At 35.5% G+C, this 19787-nt stretch overlaps 1 protein-coding gene across 3 annotated transcripts in view; it reads left to right on the forward strand.

The window, feature by feature from the left end:
• The window catches only part of LOC137399500 (streptococcal hemagglutinin-like), a 42706-nt gene that overhangs the window by 18567 nt on the left and 4352 nt on the right, over positions 1–19787 (forward strand). For all 3 annotated transcript variants that reach the window (XM_068085641.1, XM_068085642.1, XM_068085643.1), the window contains 4 exons: positions 8078–8291; positions 11400–11575; positions 14143–14367; positions 14458–14591. In XM_068085641.1, coding sequence (XP_067941742.1) covers positions 8078–8291; positions 11400–11575; positions 14143–14367; positions 14458–14591 — 749 coding nt within the window. The remainder of the gene's footprint in view (positions 1–8077; positions 8292–11399; positions 11576–14142; positions 14368–14457; positions 14592–19787) is intronic.

The raw sequence follows: 19787 nt of genomic DNA on the forward strand, positions 1-19787 counted from the left end.
CATAGGTCTATCAAAACTATCTTAGTCAAAAAATGCAGTTCTCATAACACACTTGATATTTGGTACCGATCTACATGCACTTAGTATAGTCATGTTTGATCCTTACACTAAAGCGGTGAATAGAAGCTGCATCTCTTTCTTCACTGCAGTTTATCGTGCTATTACAAGCAGCCAATTATATCAACAGTAAATAGTCAATTTAAGTTTGTTTAATTGTAACTACATAACTCAAGTTTTTCAAAATTTAAAATATAAACATAGTTTTTGTTCAGGCTTATTCGGTTTGAAACAATGTTATACCATACTTTTCGGACTATTAACCACACCCCTATATAAGCCGCATTTGCTTTATTTAAAAAAATGATAATAAACAATACATAGGCCACACCTTTGTATAGGCCGCAGAACTCATAACGGTGCTTTTTAACACGGCCGCAACTCTGCTGGTTAAAACGGAACAGTGCCGTTAGGCACTGTTTCGTATTAACCGACGCTTTTTAACCCAGTGCCTAACGGAACAGTACTGTTAGGCATTGTTTCATTTTTTCTTTCACCGCTTGAGGAGCACTAACCGGAGATTCCGGTTAATGCGCCCTAGCGGCGATAGAAAAAACCACAGAATAGCCACACCCTTTTATAAGCCGCATGGCTCAAAACGTCAGAAAAAGTATGGGCTACTAGTCCGAAAAATACGGTACTTTGAAAGTATTAACCCTGGGGTTCCCAACCAGGGAGGAATTCTCCTCTGGAGGAATTTTGAATATACAAGGGGAACAGAGAGGTGTCCGCTTTGTTAAATTTTTAATTTGTTTGCAGTGCAGTTAACATTTTGGTTTTATCTATAACACTAGTGGTTAATAATGAGCTACTAGTCAGAACCCAGATATATATGAACACATCCATCCAGATTTTGATTGGATAGTGAGTTAACCTAGTCATAAACCAATTCACCGCCATGCCGAAGGTCATGTATTTATGTGTGCTGTATAAAAATTAATAATATGTTGTTATATGTTTAGATATGTATAATAAAATGGGATTATAGTTTGTATCGGTGGTTTTTAGTCATGCGAGTCAAAAGTGCGTTGGGAATCAAATTTATGAAAAGGTATAAGAGGGAACTGAATGATAAAGGTTGGGAACTCCTGCATTAAACAATGTTCAAAGCATTGTTTCACTCGATGCAACACCAACTAGACTACATATATAAAATATATCTGTTTTCACCTGAGCATCCATAGACCTATCCTTCTCACGCATACTGAGTGACCAAAATACTTCAGCAATCTTGTAGATTTTTGTTAAGTCCATAAATCACAAACTTGGACGCTTTTTAAACCATGGCTGCATTGAAATCATTTCTAGAAACAATGATCTGCTAATCAGCTTATATTAGCCAGTTTCAATTGTTTACATCACTTATCTAAGCAAAATTTAATAAACGCATTATAAATCTCAATGTTAAATATTAAATTTGTCAGATTCAACCAGCAAATTTTGCCCTTTGTAGTATGATTATCAGTTTTAAAATATGCCGTCTGTTTGCAAGTATTCACACACACCTTCAAATCAAGTTCTTTTTTACCAAATGGGTTATGACTCTGCGTTGCTATATTAAAATCCATACTATTCCAATATTCCAGGTTTTTGCGTGACAGATCTTTAATGTGATATACTATTATATATGTGACGTTGCAGTGAATTTTTACAGGAATACTAAACAGATCATGAACATCGATCAGCTAGGTCTTAGCAAAGCAACATGATGAACATAAGCTAGCCATTTGGCTGTCAGACTAGACAGTTTGGAGCATGCTAAAGTGGATGTTTTTTCTGTCGATGCACCAGGGTCTGAATTAATTTTACATATTATTTTTATATTTTCATTTTGGTAGGCGTGTAACTAATGACATGTTGGCCTAAAAAGAATACAAGTTTTTAGTTTCACTGTAGAACTTTTCTTGTTGAACATCTGCTATTTTGTTTCCTTATAACCGTGCTGCTGTTAAAATGTTTACTTACAGAAAATTAAAAAAAATTGTTTTGGTAATATAGAAATAATATTCTGATTAAAAGGTGATTTTTTTTGCAACTTTGTTATTTGTTGTAATATAATGTTAGAACGCTGTTATGTTATGCTGTTATGACGCTTGACCTTAGACTAAAACTAGACACAATAAACGATCTACTGAATCCTATGTGGATCGCTTTCATAAGGTGGTCAAGGAATAACTCTTTGGTTTTGCAAGAAAACAGCGACACTTTCCATCTAGCCAATATTTATCTCTTTCCCTTGCATTCAGTAGAGACGATTAAAACTGGCTATGGTTGTGGCTTATGTGTGATAGCAGATCTTCAATCAGCTCAATACAAGCAGTCCTATGCCATGAGTGTGTATTGATCTGCCTCAATTTTAAATTCCCCTTAGCTACATCTTTTTAGCGTAGTCTAGGCCTTTCTTAATTTTGTTTACCATTACATAGTTGCCAGTATAATAGGTGATGTGGAAGCCGTTCTTGTTCCATTCTGTGCACATGGCCCAACCATCTCAAACTTTTTTCAGCAAGGATATTAGCTGTCGGCCATTGATGATAGGCCAGCCCTTTTTAAGATTTCTGCGTTCAAAGTCTCTGTTGAAGCTTGCCCAAAGCAGCACTGGCTTTGTCGATCCTTGCTTAGAGCGCTCTTTCAATTGTAAAAGTATACAGTGCAGGTAAAGTAGGTAGGTGCAGTGTGTGGCTTTAACTAGTAGTTCTTGGTTGATGAAAATGTCTTTGACTTCAGGAAGATGAAGAAGTTTGATTGGTTAGTACATACCCTCTGTTTGTTTATATTAATTTTCAAGCTAAGCAGAGATGTAGCCCTGGTAAAGTTGTCCAAGAGCAGCTGCATGTCAGAGGCAGAATGAGCAACCAATGCACTGTCACCAGCAAATACCATCTCTCAAACCAGGTGTTTAGAGTTAAGAAATTTGGCTTTGAAATTGGAGACGTTGAAAAAATATGTGCTGTCTTGTCTGTATGTACACCCCCTGATGTACATCCTTGAAGGCTATATGAAGCATAGCAACCAGGCAAGCTATGTAGAAAACCGATAAAAAAAACAATGTAGGAGCGAGGACACAGCCCTGCTTGACTCCATGTGTTACTGCAAACTCGTTTGACGAGTTGTTACTCTGAACCACTCGTGCTTGCATCCTTTTGTATAGTGCTCTGACTAGATTAGTTATTTTCACTGTGCTTGCCGTCTACAAAGCCCATCTTGTGAAACAATGTTCAAGGTATTTTGTTAAATCTATGAATACCGAGTAAAGCTCAGTATTTTATTTGTTTTATTGTGCTTTGGTTTTTTTCGGAATTCACTTTGTGTCTCTAATAGGGCCTGATGACAACATTCAAATTGATTGAGGATGATATTGGCTAAGATCTTTCCTTTGCTGGACAGCAGGGAGATCCCTCTATAATTGCCACATTCCTTCCTGCTGCTTTAATATAGAGACAATGTTTGCATCCTTCCCGTTTTTGAGTACTAGCTCAGATTTCAGATGTGTACTATCATATCATGCAGCCCTTTTTGCAGTTTCCATCAAGTTTCTAAACTTTTTGTAGGAATGCTACAGCTACTAGGCGCTTTATTGTCTTTCATGAACTGTTTCCATGTAGAGTTCTTCGAAACTTGGAATGTTGTCCATTTTTTGTCTATAGTGGTCACTAGGAATTGTTCAAATGCATCTATATCTATGGTTCTAGGCACATTTAATAGCTGGTCAAAGTGTTAGGCAAAGCGTGCCGATGTCTTGTCTTCGTCTTTCAACACCAGCCCCATCATGGCCAAAGAGTTAAGCTGTTCTTCTTTCTGAGCTCGATAACTTGCCTTACTCTATTGTGAAAAGCCTTCATGTTATTATTTTGTGTTCTTGGCTTGTTGGAGTGCCTCTGCTTTTTCCTCCCACCATAAAGATTTCATTTTATGAGTATGCTGTTGCAATCAATTTTTCGATTTTGCTAGAAAGGTATTGGCACGGTCATTTGTTATAGTTCAAGGCCATAGCCTTGTTTTGGTCGTCAATCAGGATGTCAGGCTTACTATCGTTTTTATCAAACCAATCTTGATTGTTTTCGCATTAGTTCTCCCAATAGCTTATATGCTGTTTCAAAGATTACTGTCTTCATCATCTCCCATCTTTTTTCTATATCGGCTTTCACTGCAAGTGTAATCCATGTTCTCATTCATCTTCTAAAAATTCATTTTATTCCATTATGTCTGAAAATCCTGACAGCACTCAGGGTTTATCAACTTGTTCACGTTTCATTTGGATATTGGTTTTCCTTTGCTTTTCGCGATCTCACATTAAACACAAGCTTCGCACTCACCATCTATGGCGCAACCAGCTCCTCTCATGACTTAAATGTCAAACACGTAATTTAGATTTGATAGTCTGGTAATGATGTAGTTTTAGAGGTGCCGGTGCTTTAGCCGTGCGTGCATCCAGGTAGTTTAGTGATGTTACTATTGCTCGAAAACAGTGTTTGTGATGACCAGTTCATATTCTGAAGAAAAACTGAAGAAGTTGACTGGCAGTTAAATTTGCCTGTACCTTTTGATCCCAAAACACCAGGCCAGTCTTCTGATCCTGTCCCAATTCTAGCATATATGTCTCCAGCAATGATTAACTTTTTGGTAACGAGGACACTTAATGGTATCTTTTGAATCACTAGAATTTTTTTCCTCATATCATATCACCTGTTTGTCATCGTAGGAACATAAGCACTTAAAATGGTAACATACCCTTGTCCTCGGAGTGGTAGTCTCATTGTCATGATCCAATCAGATATAGGCACCGGATCCTGTTGTAGGTTATGGAGTTTTTGATAGCAAACCCAACCCCAAACTATCTTCTCTCATTCTCCTGTCTTCCATTTTAAAAGAAAGTGTATCCATTGTCTACCGTACTGGTAGACATACTCAGACAGGCGAGTCTCACATAGTGACCATGTCTATGTCGTATTTATTAAGCTCCTTCGCAATAAGAGCTGTCTGGTGCATGGCTTTTTGAGCACTCTTTTTCTATCAATATCCTGACATTCCATTCAGTTAAATTCAATAATTTCTGACTGCATTTTCTCATAGCCTACTTTTCACTTGCTGCCACAGAGGAAATGATCCAGCGCGACTTTTGTTAACTCGGGCAACGTTCGAGTCGGTATTAGAGATCGTTACATATGCCATTTTCCACAGAGCTGCATGCTAATGTCTAAGTGATTTTTGGCTTTCGCTGGACCTGAATCATTTTCTTGACAGGAGAAAATATTTATATGGTTACCAAAAAGCACTATGTATCCAAATTGTAATTTCAGTTTATCACTACTAATTTGATATACCAATAGTTATCTATTTTTCGCTATTAACTAGCAACTAAGACAAGGGAATGTGCAGGTGGTTTAATATGATTTATGACCGTGCAAAACTAGATACTAACTCTGGCAGGAAATGTCATAGCACATTTATGCATTAATATTACAAGATTAGCTTACAAAAAACATGCTTTGTGTTGCCTAAGAAAATAAATATCATGTCATTAACTAAGATGTATATCAATATTTCCGTTGTTATTCTTAAAATGTGATTCAATCATTTGAAGGACTTATTTTTATCACTGTGATTTGAATAATGTTGTCGTTGACTGGTAGTTCAATAAAAAAAACCTTTAAAAAATTTTTAGATCATGTTTACAATGTTAAAGTTCTATATGTATTAGTTCTATTGTATTTTGTCGTAGACTTAATGTTGAATGCTATTATATATGTTAGTATTGTAATTATATATATCACTTTTATATGATATATCGTTATAATACATACACCATACAACCTCTTGCTGAACGCCATGGCACTGTATTTTCAACCCTTCCACTATTATAATAGTAGCATTCTATTAGAAGTGGTAGTCAAGTAAAGGTTTTACGGTATATTAATAATGATATATGTTTATTGATATATATCTATATATAACAGATACATATCTATATATATATCTATTTATTTAGATATTTCTTATTTAGATAATTAATCAGTAGAGTATAGATCTATAATTGTAACCCTGTGTCATCTGCTTGTTCTTTATGTTGTATAGATTTTAAAATGGCTTCGCAGTTATTCTATTATACAAATTAAATGAGCTTGCGTAATGTTTTCTAATAGTTTTAGCAGAACACTAAAGGTGTGGTCACACGAGCACCTAACCGATGTAGGTTCGGTTCGGAGGCTGGTTCGGTTCGTGGCACATGTCACACGGCATCCGAAGTCGCTTCGCTTCTAGATACTATAAGTATAGAGACAGGACACTGTTTCATTGGTAGTTTTTATGTATTTGAGTTAAATACAGTCAAACATGGATAACTCGAACTTCACGGGACCGAGCGAAAGGGTTCGAGTTATCAGAGCGTTCGAGTTATCAGAGCACTGTCACAAGTCCATGTATTTATTTATTTATTTATTAGTAGATACATGTACATATACAAACTGTAATATAAATCAAAAGCATAAATGGCTTGTTTCAAATTAAATGCTTTTAATGTAAAGTTTAAAACTTTTATCAAAAGTATAGATTTTTCTATCACTTGAGATTGGTTTGTTGTTTGAGGTGATGTTATTGCCAGGACGTTTTTTTAGATTAAAATTGGCAAAACTTGATCGTTGTTGAAATGCTCAGAAGAAAATACATCTTTTTCTTTTAAGCATTTTAACCAAGATCAAGTTTGGCGATTTTTGAAGTTTATGCGAAGGTTACCTCACTTTTCCTTGCTTCCGAAAGGCGATCCCTAAGCGGATGTTTGGTAAAAATCTAATTTCACCAAACCTTTAGAAAAGTCGTTGACAAAAATATTTTGCCGATGGTGGTAATAACGACGCCTATGAATTACGAAAAGTTGAGGTTTACCTGTATGGCTTGGAATAAAGTGATTTTCTAAAGCGATAAACAACCGTCTCGGTAGCCATTGGGCAAAAAACTGTTCGAGTCAACAGAGTTGAGGTCGAATTATCTAAAGCAATTTATCATTACGTGGGAACGGACCAAAGAAACCGTTCGAGTTAACCATCTGTTCGAGCTATCCGAAGGCGAGTTATCCATGTTTGACTGTATTTCTATTGTAAACAAAAAACTTTGAGGAACAGTTATAAATTATAATTACACAGCAGATTTATCAGAAGATCGTTCAGCTGCTCAAAATAAATCACTCGATACAAAGATTTTGCCAACTCTCCCCATCAACATAATTATATTTTTTATTAACATATGAATGTTTTTCTATGCTGAGTACATAACAAAAACTGTCTTTATCATAGTACTGTGGTTTTACATAAATAAATCAGTCAACGATACTTCATCAGGATGAATATGACACAATACTTATATTCTACACAAAAGAAAATCACAACTATTCTCTTACATTTATGCAAAACTTAAGTGCAACATCTTACATTTATGCAACACAATCACAAGTCCGGGCGAGCCTTGTCATAAATTGCTTCATGTTGTTTATTTAACGAAATAAAAGTATCGTCCTATTTCTTTTTTAACTTTGCTCACACGCACGTAAGGAGAAATGTGACGCGTGCTCGCTAAAATTTTAACCAGCCAATAAGAGCAAGGGTTCGGCCACGAAATTTCGAGCAGGACCAAAATGGTTTGTTTCGGCCAGAAATGTCTTCCGCCGAACTTTTTACAGCTGACAGCGATGTTGTTTTGCGTCATTTAGTTCGGTTTGGCGCTCGTGTGACCACCCCTTTAGGCTACTGTTAATGTTTATAAGAGTATATGCTGCTGCCAGTAATTGTTGGCTGTGATAGCTGTTTATAAATCAGAAGTCACACTTGTTCAAGGCAAATACCACCAAAGCATTAGAATCGGTGGGTTTTAACTGGTAACGGTAAGTGGCTGTCATAGCGCAGTTATTAAACTAGTTGTTTTGTAATGGTCGCTGTTAGAACAGATAGAGATTTATTTACTGTCAGGAATGACAATAATTACCACATGTGACTCACTGTTAGTTGAAGACCACTGGTCTGTATTTCAGAGAAGGAAAATGGAAGCAGTAGTGCAAGTGAAATAGAAATAGAAAATTTTGATGCTGAGGGAGGGTTGGTTGGCACCACCATTAGTAACAGTTTGCTGTTAGAGACAGAAAGCCTCATTTCCAAGCGAGCCGAGATGATTGAGAAGCTACGGAATGAGCTGAGACTAGAGAGGCAACCATATAAAGATCATTGCTATCCACTACCTAATCTTAGGTGAGTCTCACTTTTATAACAGATCTTCATTCTATTTGTTGTGCTAACCCAAAATGATGTAAAAAATTATGGAAAACCATTCACGTATGTGCCACATCTGCACACCTGTATGTACATGTATTCACACCATTCACTTGCACATGTGAATGGTGTAGTTGGTGATGAGTTGTTTTTACTGCTGGTTGACACATCTCAATTTGTAATACATATGTATATTGCAACGCAGCAACTGTTTACGTTTTATGCAACTGTTATGTTTACTTTTTTTGGTGACCAAAAAATCAATCATTAAGTTGTTATCACAAATAATCATTGGCAAGCTGGTGTCAACAAAACAAACTTATAACTTGAAGAGCCTCAGCACGCAGCACTTTCCTGTGTATTGTGGTATGCAGCCTCGACATGCAGCACTTTCCTGTGTATCGTGGTATGTAGCCTTGACACGCAGCACTTTCCTGTGTATCGTGGTATGTAGTCTCGACATGCAGCACTTTCCTGTGTATTGTGATATGTAGCCTCGGCACGCAGCACTTTCCTGTGTATCGTGATATGTAGCCTCGACATGCAGCACTTTTCTGTGTATCGTGATATGTAGCCTCGGCACGCAGCACTTTCCTGTGTATCGTGATATGTAGCCTCGACATGCAGCACTTTTCTGTGTATCGTGATATGTAGCCTCGACATGCAGCACTTTCCTGTGTATTGTGATATGTAGCCTCGACATGCAGCACTTTTCTGTGTATCGTGATATGTAGCCTCGACATGCAGCACTTTCCTGTGTATTGTGATATGTAGCCTCGACATGCAGCACTTTCCTGTGTATCGTGATATGTAGCCTCGACACGCATCACTTTCCTGTGTATCGTGGTTGGTGCCAATTAAAACAAAATTTCTTTTTTTAAGCATTCCATTTAACAATGCTGTACCGTAGACACTTCTACAACGTAAATAATTATTTTCTGGTACGTCGAGGATGTAGGAATTTTATGTTATTGCTTTTGACGAGACTAGAACTTGTGGCATTCAGCTCGGTAGAACGACACTGATGTCACCACCAATCAATCACTTCTAAGTATTTCTGAATAATTGCTTGGCTACTTATTTTCTGTGTTTTATCGACATGCCTGATGATCTCTCCTGGCGAACTAAATTGCTAGGGTACTAGTATATATATGGTAACTAGTGATGACTGTATACATCGTTGCCTCTCCCAAGTGTGGCAAAAGAGAAAGCTATGAGAAAGCGAAAGATAAATTTTTAATGCTAGGTACTGGATCCTCGTTATTCAAATCGAATTTGAGAACTTGCGCCAACCGGACACTTTAACGCTTGGACACACTTGGACACAATGCTAGTTATAAGTAGGCTGATACAAACATAGCTATAAGTAAGATGATATAAACATAGCTATAAGTAGGCTGATATAAACATAGCTATAAGTAGGCTGATATAAACATAGTTATAAGTAGGATGATATAAACATAGCCATAAGTAGGCTGATATAAACATAGCTATAAGTAGGATGATATAAACATAGCTATAAGTAGGCTGATATAAACATAGCTATAAGTAGGCTGATATAAATATAGCTATAAGTAGGCTGATATAAACATAGCCATAAGTAGGCTGATATAAACATAGCTATAAGTAGGCTGATATAAACATAGTTATAAGTAGGATGATATAAACATAGCTATAAGTAGGATGATATAAACATATCTATAAGTAGGATGATATAAACATAGCTATAAGTAGGATGATATAAACATAGCCATAAGTAGGATGATATAAACATAGCTATAAGTAGGATGATATAAACATAGCTATAAGTAGGATGATATAAACATAGCTATAAGTAGGATGATATAAACATAGCTATAAGTAGGATGATATAAACATAGTTATAAGTAGGATGGTATAAACATAGCTATAAGTAGGATGATATAAACATAGCTATAAGTAGGATGATATAAACATAGCTATAAGTAGGATGATATAAACATAGCTATAAGTAGGATGGTATAAACATAGTTATAAGTAGGATGATATAAACATAGCCATAAGTAGGCTGATATAAACATAGCTATAAGTAGGATGATATAAACATAGCCATAAGTAGGATGATATAAACATAGCTATAAGTAGGATGATATAAACATAGCCATAAGTAGGATGATATAAACATAGCTATAAGTAGGATGATATAAACATAGCTATAAGTAGGCTGGTATAAACATAGCTATAAGTAGGCTGATATAAACATAGTAATAAGTAGGCTGATATAAATATAGCTATAAGTAGGATGATATAAACATAGCTATAAGTAGGCTGATATAAACATAGTTATAAGTAGGATGGTATAAACATAGTTATAAGTAGGATGATATAAACATAGCTATAAGTAGGATGATATAAACATAGCTATAAGTAGGCTGATACAAACATAGCTATAAGTAGGATGATATAAACATAGTTATAAGTAGGATGGTATAAACATAGTTATAAGTAGGATGATATAAACATAGCTATAAGTAGGATGATATAAACATAGCTATAAGTAGGATGATATAAACATAGTTATAAGTAGGATGATATAAACATAGCTATAAGTAGGATGATATAAACATAGCTATAAGTAGGCTGGTATAAACATAGCTATAAGTAGGCTGATATAAACATAGTAATAAGTAGGCTGATATAAATATAGCTATAAGTAGGATGATATAAACATAGCTATAAGTAGGCTGATATAAACATAGCTATAAGTAGGATGATATAAACATAGCCATAAGTAGGCTGATACAATAAACTTACAGGTTTTAATAAGCAAGTTTCCACTCTATTTATCAAACATGTTAGAATTGTATAAATTATTGCCATTTCTGCTGTCCAACTTTATAGATTCTCCCTGTCTCCTAGCTTATATATACAGTATTTTTGCAAGTACCAACTCGCTCTACATAATTTTTACTAGTTATCATACTCCACTATAGTGACATCACATTGGGTTGCCCTGCCCTTCTGGACAGGTAGCAATTCTAAACGTTCTGTCAGATAGCATAGCACAGCATCACAGCCTACGGATTGCCTTCACGTCTTGCATTACAGACAAACAAACAACACGGACATTTTGCTTCCATTGGCTGATGAAGCGGACAACTTTGAACCACTCTCCTACTCTCTGGAAAATAAGCGTGAATGGTATGGACAGAGCACGAGTGATGATGATGATGATGATGATGTCATCCATCATGACCTTGCATGTCACTACAGTCTCTCGGGAAGTAAGTACCTCTAGCCGACTACATTTACACTCTTAGGTAGCGCTGTTCCTAAATTTAAATATTTATTAAGGGGGTGGATGACCATGGGTCGCTACGCTAGCACTCTATGGAAGCTTACTAATGGTCCTACTCTTGAGGGAGCACAGGGCCTGTAAACAAAATCATATAAATATATTGGCTGAGTCAGTTTTAGTTTGCAACAACAATGTCCGTCATCATAGTTGCTCACACTCAGTTTACCATAGGCTATCTTAGAACGTTGAGTCACCCATTACCAACATCTCATAGTTTAATAGTAAATGGTGTGTTTCACAAATTAACAAGTTGTCTATATTGACCAGAAGATATTTACTGCAATAAAATGACTGATATGCTGGTTTCTAATTTTTCTAAACGTATATCTGTATTATTAGGCTGGCCTGTGTTCTTATTATAGCCTGTGTTCTTATTATAGCCTTCGTTATCTGGTTGCTGTTATTTCTGCTCATCTTTTATCTATTTTAAATGAAAGTGAAAGTGTCGAGCACCGGGTAGAACACATATTTCAAATTACTGTTCTCTTGAAAGTACATCACTTAAGTATGTAGAAAGGAATAGCAAGATAACTAGTCTGGCCGTTGTGTTCAGGTAAAGCAAAATGATGAATATAGTATTTTATTATGTTAATTGTAGGCCAGATTTCTTAATGCCCAACTCACAATTTATAAACTGCTGTTAATCTAATGCATGATAAAACATCTGAGGGTTGACACTGCAGCTTTTCATTGTTGTGGTATATACATGTATAGATAGAATATAGATCGCAAGTTACACATGTACATGTTAAATAGGATTTTAGGTAGAATCTTTTTATCTGTCTTTAATAACTAAGCTATATTCTTGCTCACTAGAGTTAACAGTTAACATGTTATATTTTTTATATATCTCATTGATCTCCTTAGATTTGTTACATACTCTTATGTAGTGCTTTTTAGTTCTTGAGTAAATTTGAGGCTAAGTCAATTGATCGTCTTTAGTTCTTGAGTAAATATGAGGCTAAGCCAATTGATCGTCTTTAGTAAATATGAGGCTAAGTCAATTGATCGTCTTTAGTTCTTGAGTAAATATGAGGCTAAGTCAATTGATCGTCTTTAGTTCTTGAGTAAATATGAGGCTAAGTCAATTGATCGTCTTTAGTTCTTGAGTAAATATGAGGCTAAGTCAATTGATCGTCTTTAGTTCTTTAGTAAATATGAGGCTAAGTCAATTGATCGTCTTTAGTTCTTGAGTAAATATGAGGCTAAGCCAATTGATCGTCTTTAGTTCTTGAGTAAATATGAGGCTAAGTCAATTGATCGTCTTTAGTTCTTGAGTAAATATGAGGCTAAGTCAATTGATCGTCTTTAGTTCTTGAGTAAATATGAGGCTAAGTCAATTGATCGTCTTTAGTTCTTGAGTAAATATGAGGCTAAGTCAATTGATCGTCTTTAGTTCTTGAGTGAATATGAGGCTAAGCCAATTGATCTTCTTTAGTAAATATGAGGCTAAGTCAATTGATCGTCTTTAGTTCTTGAGTAAATATGAGGCTAAGCCAATTGATCGTCTTTAGTTCTTTAGTAAATATGAGGCTAAGTCAATTGATCGTCTTTAGTTCTTGAGTAAATATGAGGCTAAGTCAATTGATCGTCTTTAGTTCTTTAGTAAATATGAGGCTAAGTCAATTGGTTGTCTTTTGCTATTCATTATGACAATTTTGTTGAAAACTTGAGAACCTCGTGTGCGCTAGATGATCACTATGCAAAATACAACCTTAGCAGTCAAATTGCTTGAGAAAATAGCAGTAATTAATAATTGACAAGTTGCTGTCCACTAGCCTTGTTTTGTTGTCAACCTGCTGGTGCACTTGTGGGTTTTCATAGGGTGAAGGGCTGAACCCACTGTGTATGTCGATGCATTAAAAAAGATGAATTAAAGTCAGTTTTCAAATGGTGGTCATTTATTTTTTACTTATATGCTTGTCACAAAGGTGACAAGCCTTTTAAATGATGTATCATCGCATAGCTTGGCTCGATTCTATTGTATTTCTTAATCAAAGCAAGGTGATCCTCGAGCAAGGAGAGTTTTCATCTTGAAGTCTTTTACTCTAATATCTAGGGATGTCACCAGAATTTGGGTTAAATCTTAGTTTTGGTTTTCCCAAATTCTTAGAACAGGCCTTTATGGTTGGTAAATCCTATTTTATTCATAAAAGAGATGGTGAATTGTCATATTTGCTCACTAAAATATATCTAAACCGAGTAAAGATTAACTCAATGTAAATAGATGGACTTTGTCTATGCTTTCATGTAGACATTTCTAATCGCATGGATTGGTTGAGGATCTCTCGACCATCAGAAAGACAGTTTAAAAATTGATTTGAGAGATTGTGTGACAACTTTCTTAATATGAGCATATCAAGCAATACTATTGACTATATAGAACTATGGATTATATAAAACCATAGACTACAGTTATATTGCTGTTTGTTAGTGTGAAAGCTCCTGCGCCGATGCTTGCAACAATATAATATGACTCTTTTTTGTTTGCAGCACACTTCAAGACTAGCTACATGACATCTGGCACCGGTGTTCAGGCCCCTATCATTCAACTTCTCCAGATACCTAAGAGGCAAACCGCTGCACCTGCAGTAGGTCAGGAGGTTATCATAGTAAAATCAAAACCTAAAGCTCTTGTAACAACCCCAGCACAAAATGGCTGCATAGTCGACTCTGAGAGTGACGATGACGGAGAAACGCAAAGCACAAACCTCTCCAGTGAGCGTGTTTGCTAAATTTTTATCCTTGAACTTGTTTTAGCTGCTGTCAAGCCTTCCTGGTTTTACTTCTGTTACTTGCCTTATGTAGGGCCGTACCCGCCAATGCCAAAGTATCATCCAGAATTAGGAACCAAGCTTGTCATTCCTGAAGAGGAGATGAACTACATGGAGACCGAAGAAGAGCCAGCTGGATGGGACCTCAGCAACCCTGACCATACCCGTGTAAGTATACACGCGTAAGCCTTGGCACCTAACTTTTGTCACAATGAGTATGGGCCTTGACAGACCTTGAGTATGTATATTCATGTAAACTGGAGTAACTCAAGTTTTGTAAGACAGTGAGCACCATGTTTCTACCATGTTTCCACCATTCTTGACATAAACCTGATTGCTAAAATTTTAATATATACATTTAGATGATAAATAAAATTATGAATATGAACTGATGCTGTACAGCAATACCGACGAGCGTAGGACGTCGCAACATATGAGTAATTTGAGATACCAGAAAAATTCTGAGCAAGTTTTTGTCTTGACATACGAGACAAGTTTTAAATACGAGTATGCAAGGCAATTCATGGTGCAACCGCTAGGTGGCCAGGCCGATTCATGGTGCAACCGCTAGGTGGCTGGGCCGATTCATGGTGCAACCGCTAGGTGGCCGGGCCGATTCATGGTGCAACCGCTAGGTGGCCGGGCCGATTCATGGTGCAACCGCTAGGTGGCCGGGCCGATTCATGGTGCAACCGCTAGGTGGCCAATTATGCTAGAGATTGCTTATACAAACAGCATCGCTTGGTCTTTTCGATTCAGTTTGAAAAGATTTTAAAAAGCAGGCTAAAGTACAATTAAGTTTAGTGTAACATAAAATTTAAACATTTTTAAATTTGTGTAAAGTAGGCCAAATTCATTTAAGTTAAGTTTGTTGTGTTACAAAGTGTCTCAAAAATGTAGGGCATTCTGAATGTGTTGCCGTCAGGTCTCACTCATATCGTCATTAGAACTCCACACGATACTTTATATAATAATGTCACATTTTATTCCAGACCCCAAATGCTAATTAGGTGTTTGCTACGTTATGAGTGTAGGTAGTAAATTACAAGAATTAGAAATGGATTTCTCCAACGTATTATCATGTTTTAGGTGCTTTTTTCTTAGGGTGGGAACGGATTATAAAAAATTTGGATTTAAAATACTAGTGAATTGACATACGAGCTCAATCCCGGAACGCATTTTGCTCGTATCTCAAGGTCTTACTGTATCTCAAGGTATTACTGTACTAGGAAAGATTGATACTAAGTCAACAGTAGCTGCGGTAACGTAAAAAGTAGTTTTAATGAAAAAATATCGCTCATGAAAAACTCTGCACTGAAATATCCATACGATAGTTGCCAAGGCAGCATTATAGGATGGCAATGCAATAAATGTCATCGGAGTTCAGTCAACTTTTAATTAAAATCTTTTTACAAATGAAGAAACTAGCAAAAAGTCATGAAATCAAAACTCGCAAATTCAGAGTTATTGTACAATTATTACTTCAACACAACTCTATAACCTGTACAATTATTACTTTAACACAACTTTATGACCTGTACAATTATTACTTCAACACAACTCTATGACCTGTACAATTATTACTTTAACACAACTCTATAACCTGTACAATTATTACTTCAACACAACTCTATAACCTGTACAATTATTACTTCAACACAACTCTATAACCTGTACAATTACTACTTTAACACAACTCTATGACCTGTACAATTATTACTTCAACACAACTCTATAACCTGTACAATTATTACTTTAACACAACTCTATAACCTGTACAATTATTACTTCAACACAACTCTATAACCTGTACAATTACTACTTTAACACAACTCTATAACCTGTACAATTATTACTTTAACACAACTCTATAACCTGTACAATTATTACTTTAACACAACTCTATAACCTGTACAATTATTACTTCAACACAACTCTATAACCTGTACAATTATTACTTTAACACAACTCTATAACCTGTACAATTATTACTTTAACACAACTTTATGACCTGTACAATTATTACTTTAACACAACTCTATAACCTGTACAATTATTACTTCAACACAACTCTATAACCTGTACAATTACTACTTTAACACAACTCTATAACCTGTACAATTATTACTTTAACACAACTCTATAACCTGTACAATTATTACTTTAACACAACTCTATAACCTGTACAATTATTACTTCAACACAACTCTATAACCTGTACAATTATTACTTCAACACAACTCTATAACCTGTACAATTATTACTTTAACACAACTCTATAACCTGTACAATTATTACTTTAACACAACTCTATAACCTGTACAATTATTACTTTAACACAACTCTATGACCTGTACAATTATTACTTCAACACAACTCTATAACCTGTACAATTATTACTTTAACACAACTCTATGACCTGTACAATTATTACTTTAACACAACTTTATGACCTGTACAATTATTACTTTAACACAACTCTATGACCTGTACAATTATTACTTTAACACAACTCTATAACCTGTACAATTATTACTTTAACACAACTCTATAACCTGTACAATTATTACTTTAACACAACTCTATGACCTGTACAATTATTACTTCAACACAACTCTATAACCTGTACAATTATTACTTTAACACAACTCTATGACCTGTACAATTATTACTTTAACACAACTTTATGACCTGTACAATTATTACTTCAACACAACTCTATAACCTGTACAATTATTACTTTAACACTACTCTATGACCTGTACAATTATTACTTTAACACAACTTTATAACCTGTACAATTATTACTTCAACTAGAGTTGCCCCGATTTTAATATCGGTACCGATATGGGTGTTAAGTATCTGAATCAGTATCGGTCGATCTTTTCTTAAAAAATCGGAAACTTCAGATACTTTTTACAGATCAACTATTTAGCAGAACCGTATTTCTGTCTGCTACACTAATAAAAAAATCATCAGCTGCAAGTTCCTTATTTTTACCTAATGAATTCCAGGCAGGGATACAGGATTCAATACAGGATGAATGTATTCGCGCAGTTAAGTTTCGCGCAAATTACCTTTTTCATGCATATTCGCGAACTAATTTATTCTCGGTTGAACACAATCACTCTCTATTAAGAGTTAATTCTATTGCAGCTAGCAATAGAGTTAATCCTTCGCATGTGCACACTACACGTTTAGGTTTCTATTTAACTTACAACTACGAGTCGATCATGCTAAGCTATAAATTTCTTGCTGCGTTCAGAGGTTTTCACGAATATTCATCGATTTGGAGGCCTTTGATGAACCATCAACTTGTGGTAAGTAATGAATTTTTTCAAAACCATTTACTAAATTAATAATTGAATTTTATTTTGGTTCTTTGGTAAAACGCAATATTTATTTTTTCCATCCCTACCGCTTCGTTATTTGTTTTAGTGCGTGTGTGAGAAAGAGTCCAGTAATCTGCACGACCTATTTGCACTAAAGCTAACAAACGCAGACTGCCCAACAGTTGGTCATCTACCTCGTGAAATAAGTAGAGTAAGCAGCTTTTTCATCATACACGGAGGCACAATGACTGCAAGGATGGTAGATGTCATTCCTAGAAGATCACCAATCATTTAGGGAGGTCTTGAAATTGAGGTAGAAGTGACCACAGCTGCTAACTAGGAGAATATATCTGTTTTAAAAAGGAACAAAAACGCCTTTACGAGCACAAATCTTTGGCTAACTGGCATAACTTTGCACTAGTAAGCCACAAAGAGAGTTCTGATGATACCTTACCAGCCATGCAGTAGCGAGAGAATCGCCTTTAACATCTACCCTAGACAGTGACAGCGATATAGAGCTGCTATTACCAAAATAACTAGTCAGAGAGCACCATTACATGCTAGTATTTACCTATCAAGAGTATCAGTTTAATTTTATTGCCAGACAACCGCCATATCGACTAAACTGTTTTTATTTACTCCATTCATCATTTGTAAAGTTTTATTTGTATTTGAAATATTTTATTTGTACACTCAAGTTTGTAATAAATTATAATATATCTATACTTGAAATAGAATATATAATATAATCATGTTTGCTGCAGCGATATAAAGGAGTTGTTGTTGATGAATAGGTCTGGGTTGACTGGTTGCTTCTCTGCCAATATTCTTGCCTTTGTGAATATTACTACTTGTCTCTAGTTTTCGTAATCGGAATAGGTTCTGTGTCATTCTCAATCTGCAGTAAACGCAAAAAGAGAAATATTAATAAGTGTAAAAGAAGTACAAAAACAATAGCTGAATTATTGAATGAAAACGATCAGTTTTTAAGCAAGACAATAAACTAACGCAGTTAATTATTGAAAAACGTATCTGCACTGCAAATCAAATACATACCATTATGTACAGATCAAAATCATTATCGTCATCAACTTCGGTATTAGAGATTGATGGAGTTGATTTTAATGTAAAAAGACTGTAGGAAAGATTTTTGCGATGACGATGCCATGCCGAATAACTTGTGAAAACCTTGATTAATTTTGTGAAGAAGTGTGATGCATTGGCAATGGGGTTAACTCGAAGCCCCGGCGATGATTTTAAAAAAGTTTTGGAGCTCGGCTACGTTTAGTGTTTCTGCCTAGCGGGTAGTTTTTAATTTGAGGCAGTAGTTATTCTCCCTTGTGTTTAAAAAAGAACTAATTATTCGCTGAATTTAATAATTTGCGGAATTGACTGTTCGCGAAATCGCGAATTTTGTATTCATCGAATATTTTCATCCTGTAGGATATTTCATGGCTATAGTCTGATAAACATCCACACAGCTGAGGAATCTTTTGGCTTTAGTCAGGACATAATCACAAAGTGCAGTATTTCCCAATTACAGCGATATGATTTATTGCAGCCAATCACGAACAAGAGAACGATGATGAGAAACAAGAATGCGGTGTAATATTTCTATTTACTACCATTACGAAAGCACTTTGAGCAGTCGATGCATAAAGTTATCTATCTCTCTCTTGATCCTGGTGATATATTGTGTCGTTTGTATTGCATAAAATAACCTCAGTGGCTTATCGGTATTTAGCCTGTCCTCCATCATCTGTGGCAAGTGAGTGCTTCTTCAGTACGACTGGCTACATCGATAGTGATAGAAGATAGAGACATCTCACTGAGAGAATTGAATCACTAACTGTAATTAAAAGAAACATTGATTTGTTCTAAACTTGTACATGCGCAGCAGTTTGTTCAGCAATAGAAGAGAGATTTCATTATCACAAAGAAAGCTGTACCACTAACAGTAATTGCCATTATTAATAACAAATTACAAGAAACATGGACTGTTTTGTTACTAGATGCACGGTATGTTAGTATG

Source organism: Watersipora subatra, chromosome 7, assembly GCF_963576615.1.
Source record: "Watersipora subatra chromosome 7, tzWatSuba1.1, whole genome shotgun sequence".
Taxonomy (NCBI): domain Eukaryota; kingdom Metazoa; phylum Bryozoa; class Gymnolaemata; order Cheilostomatida; family Watersiporidae; genus Watersipora; species Watersipora subatra.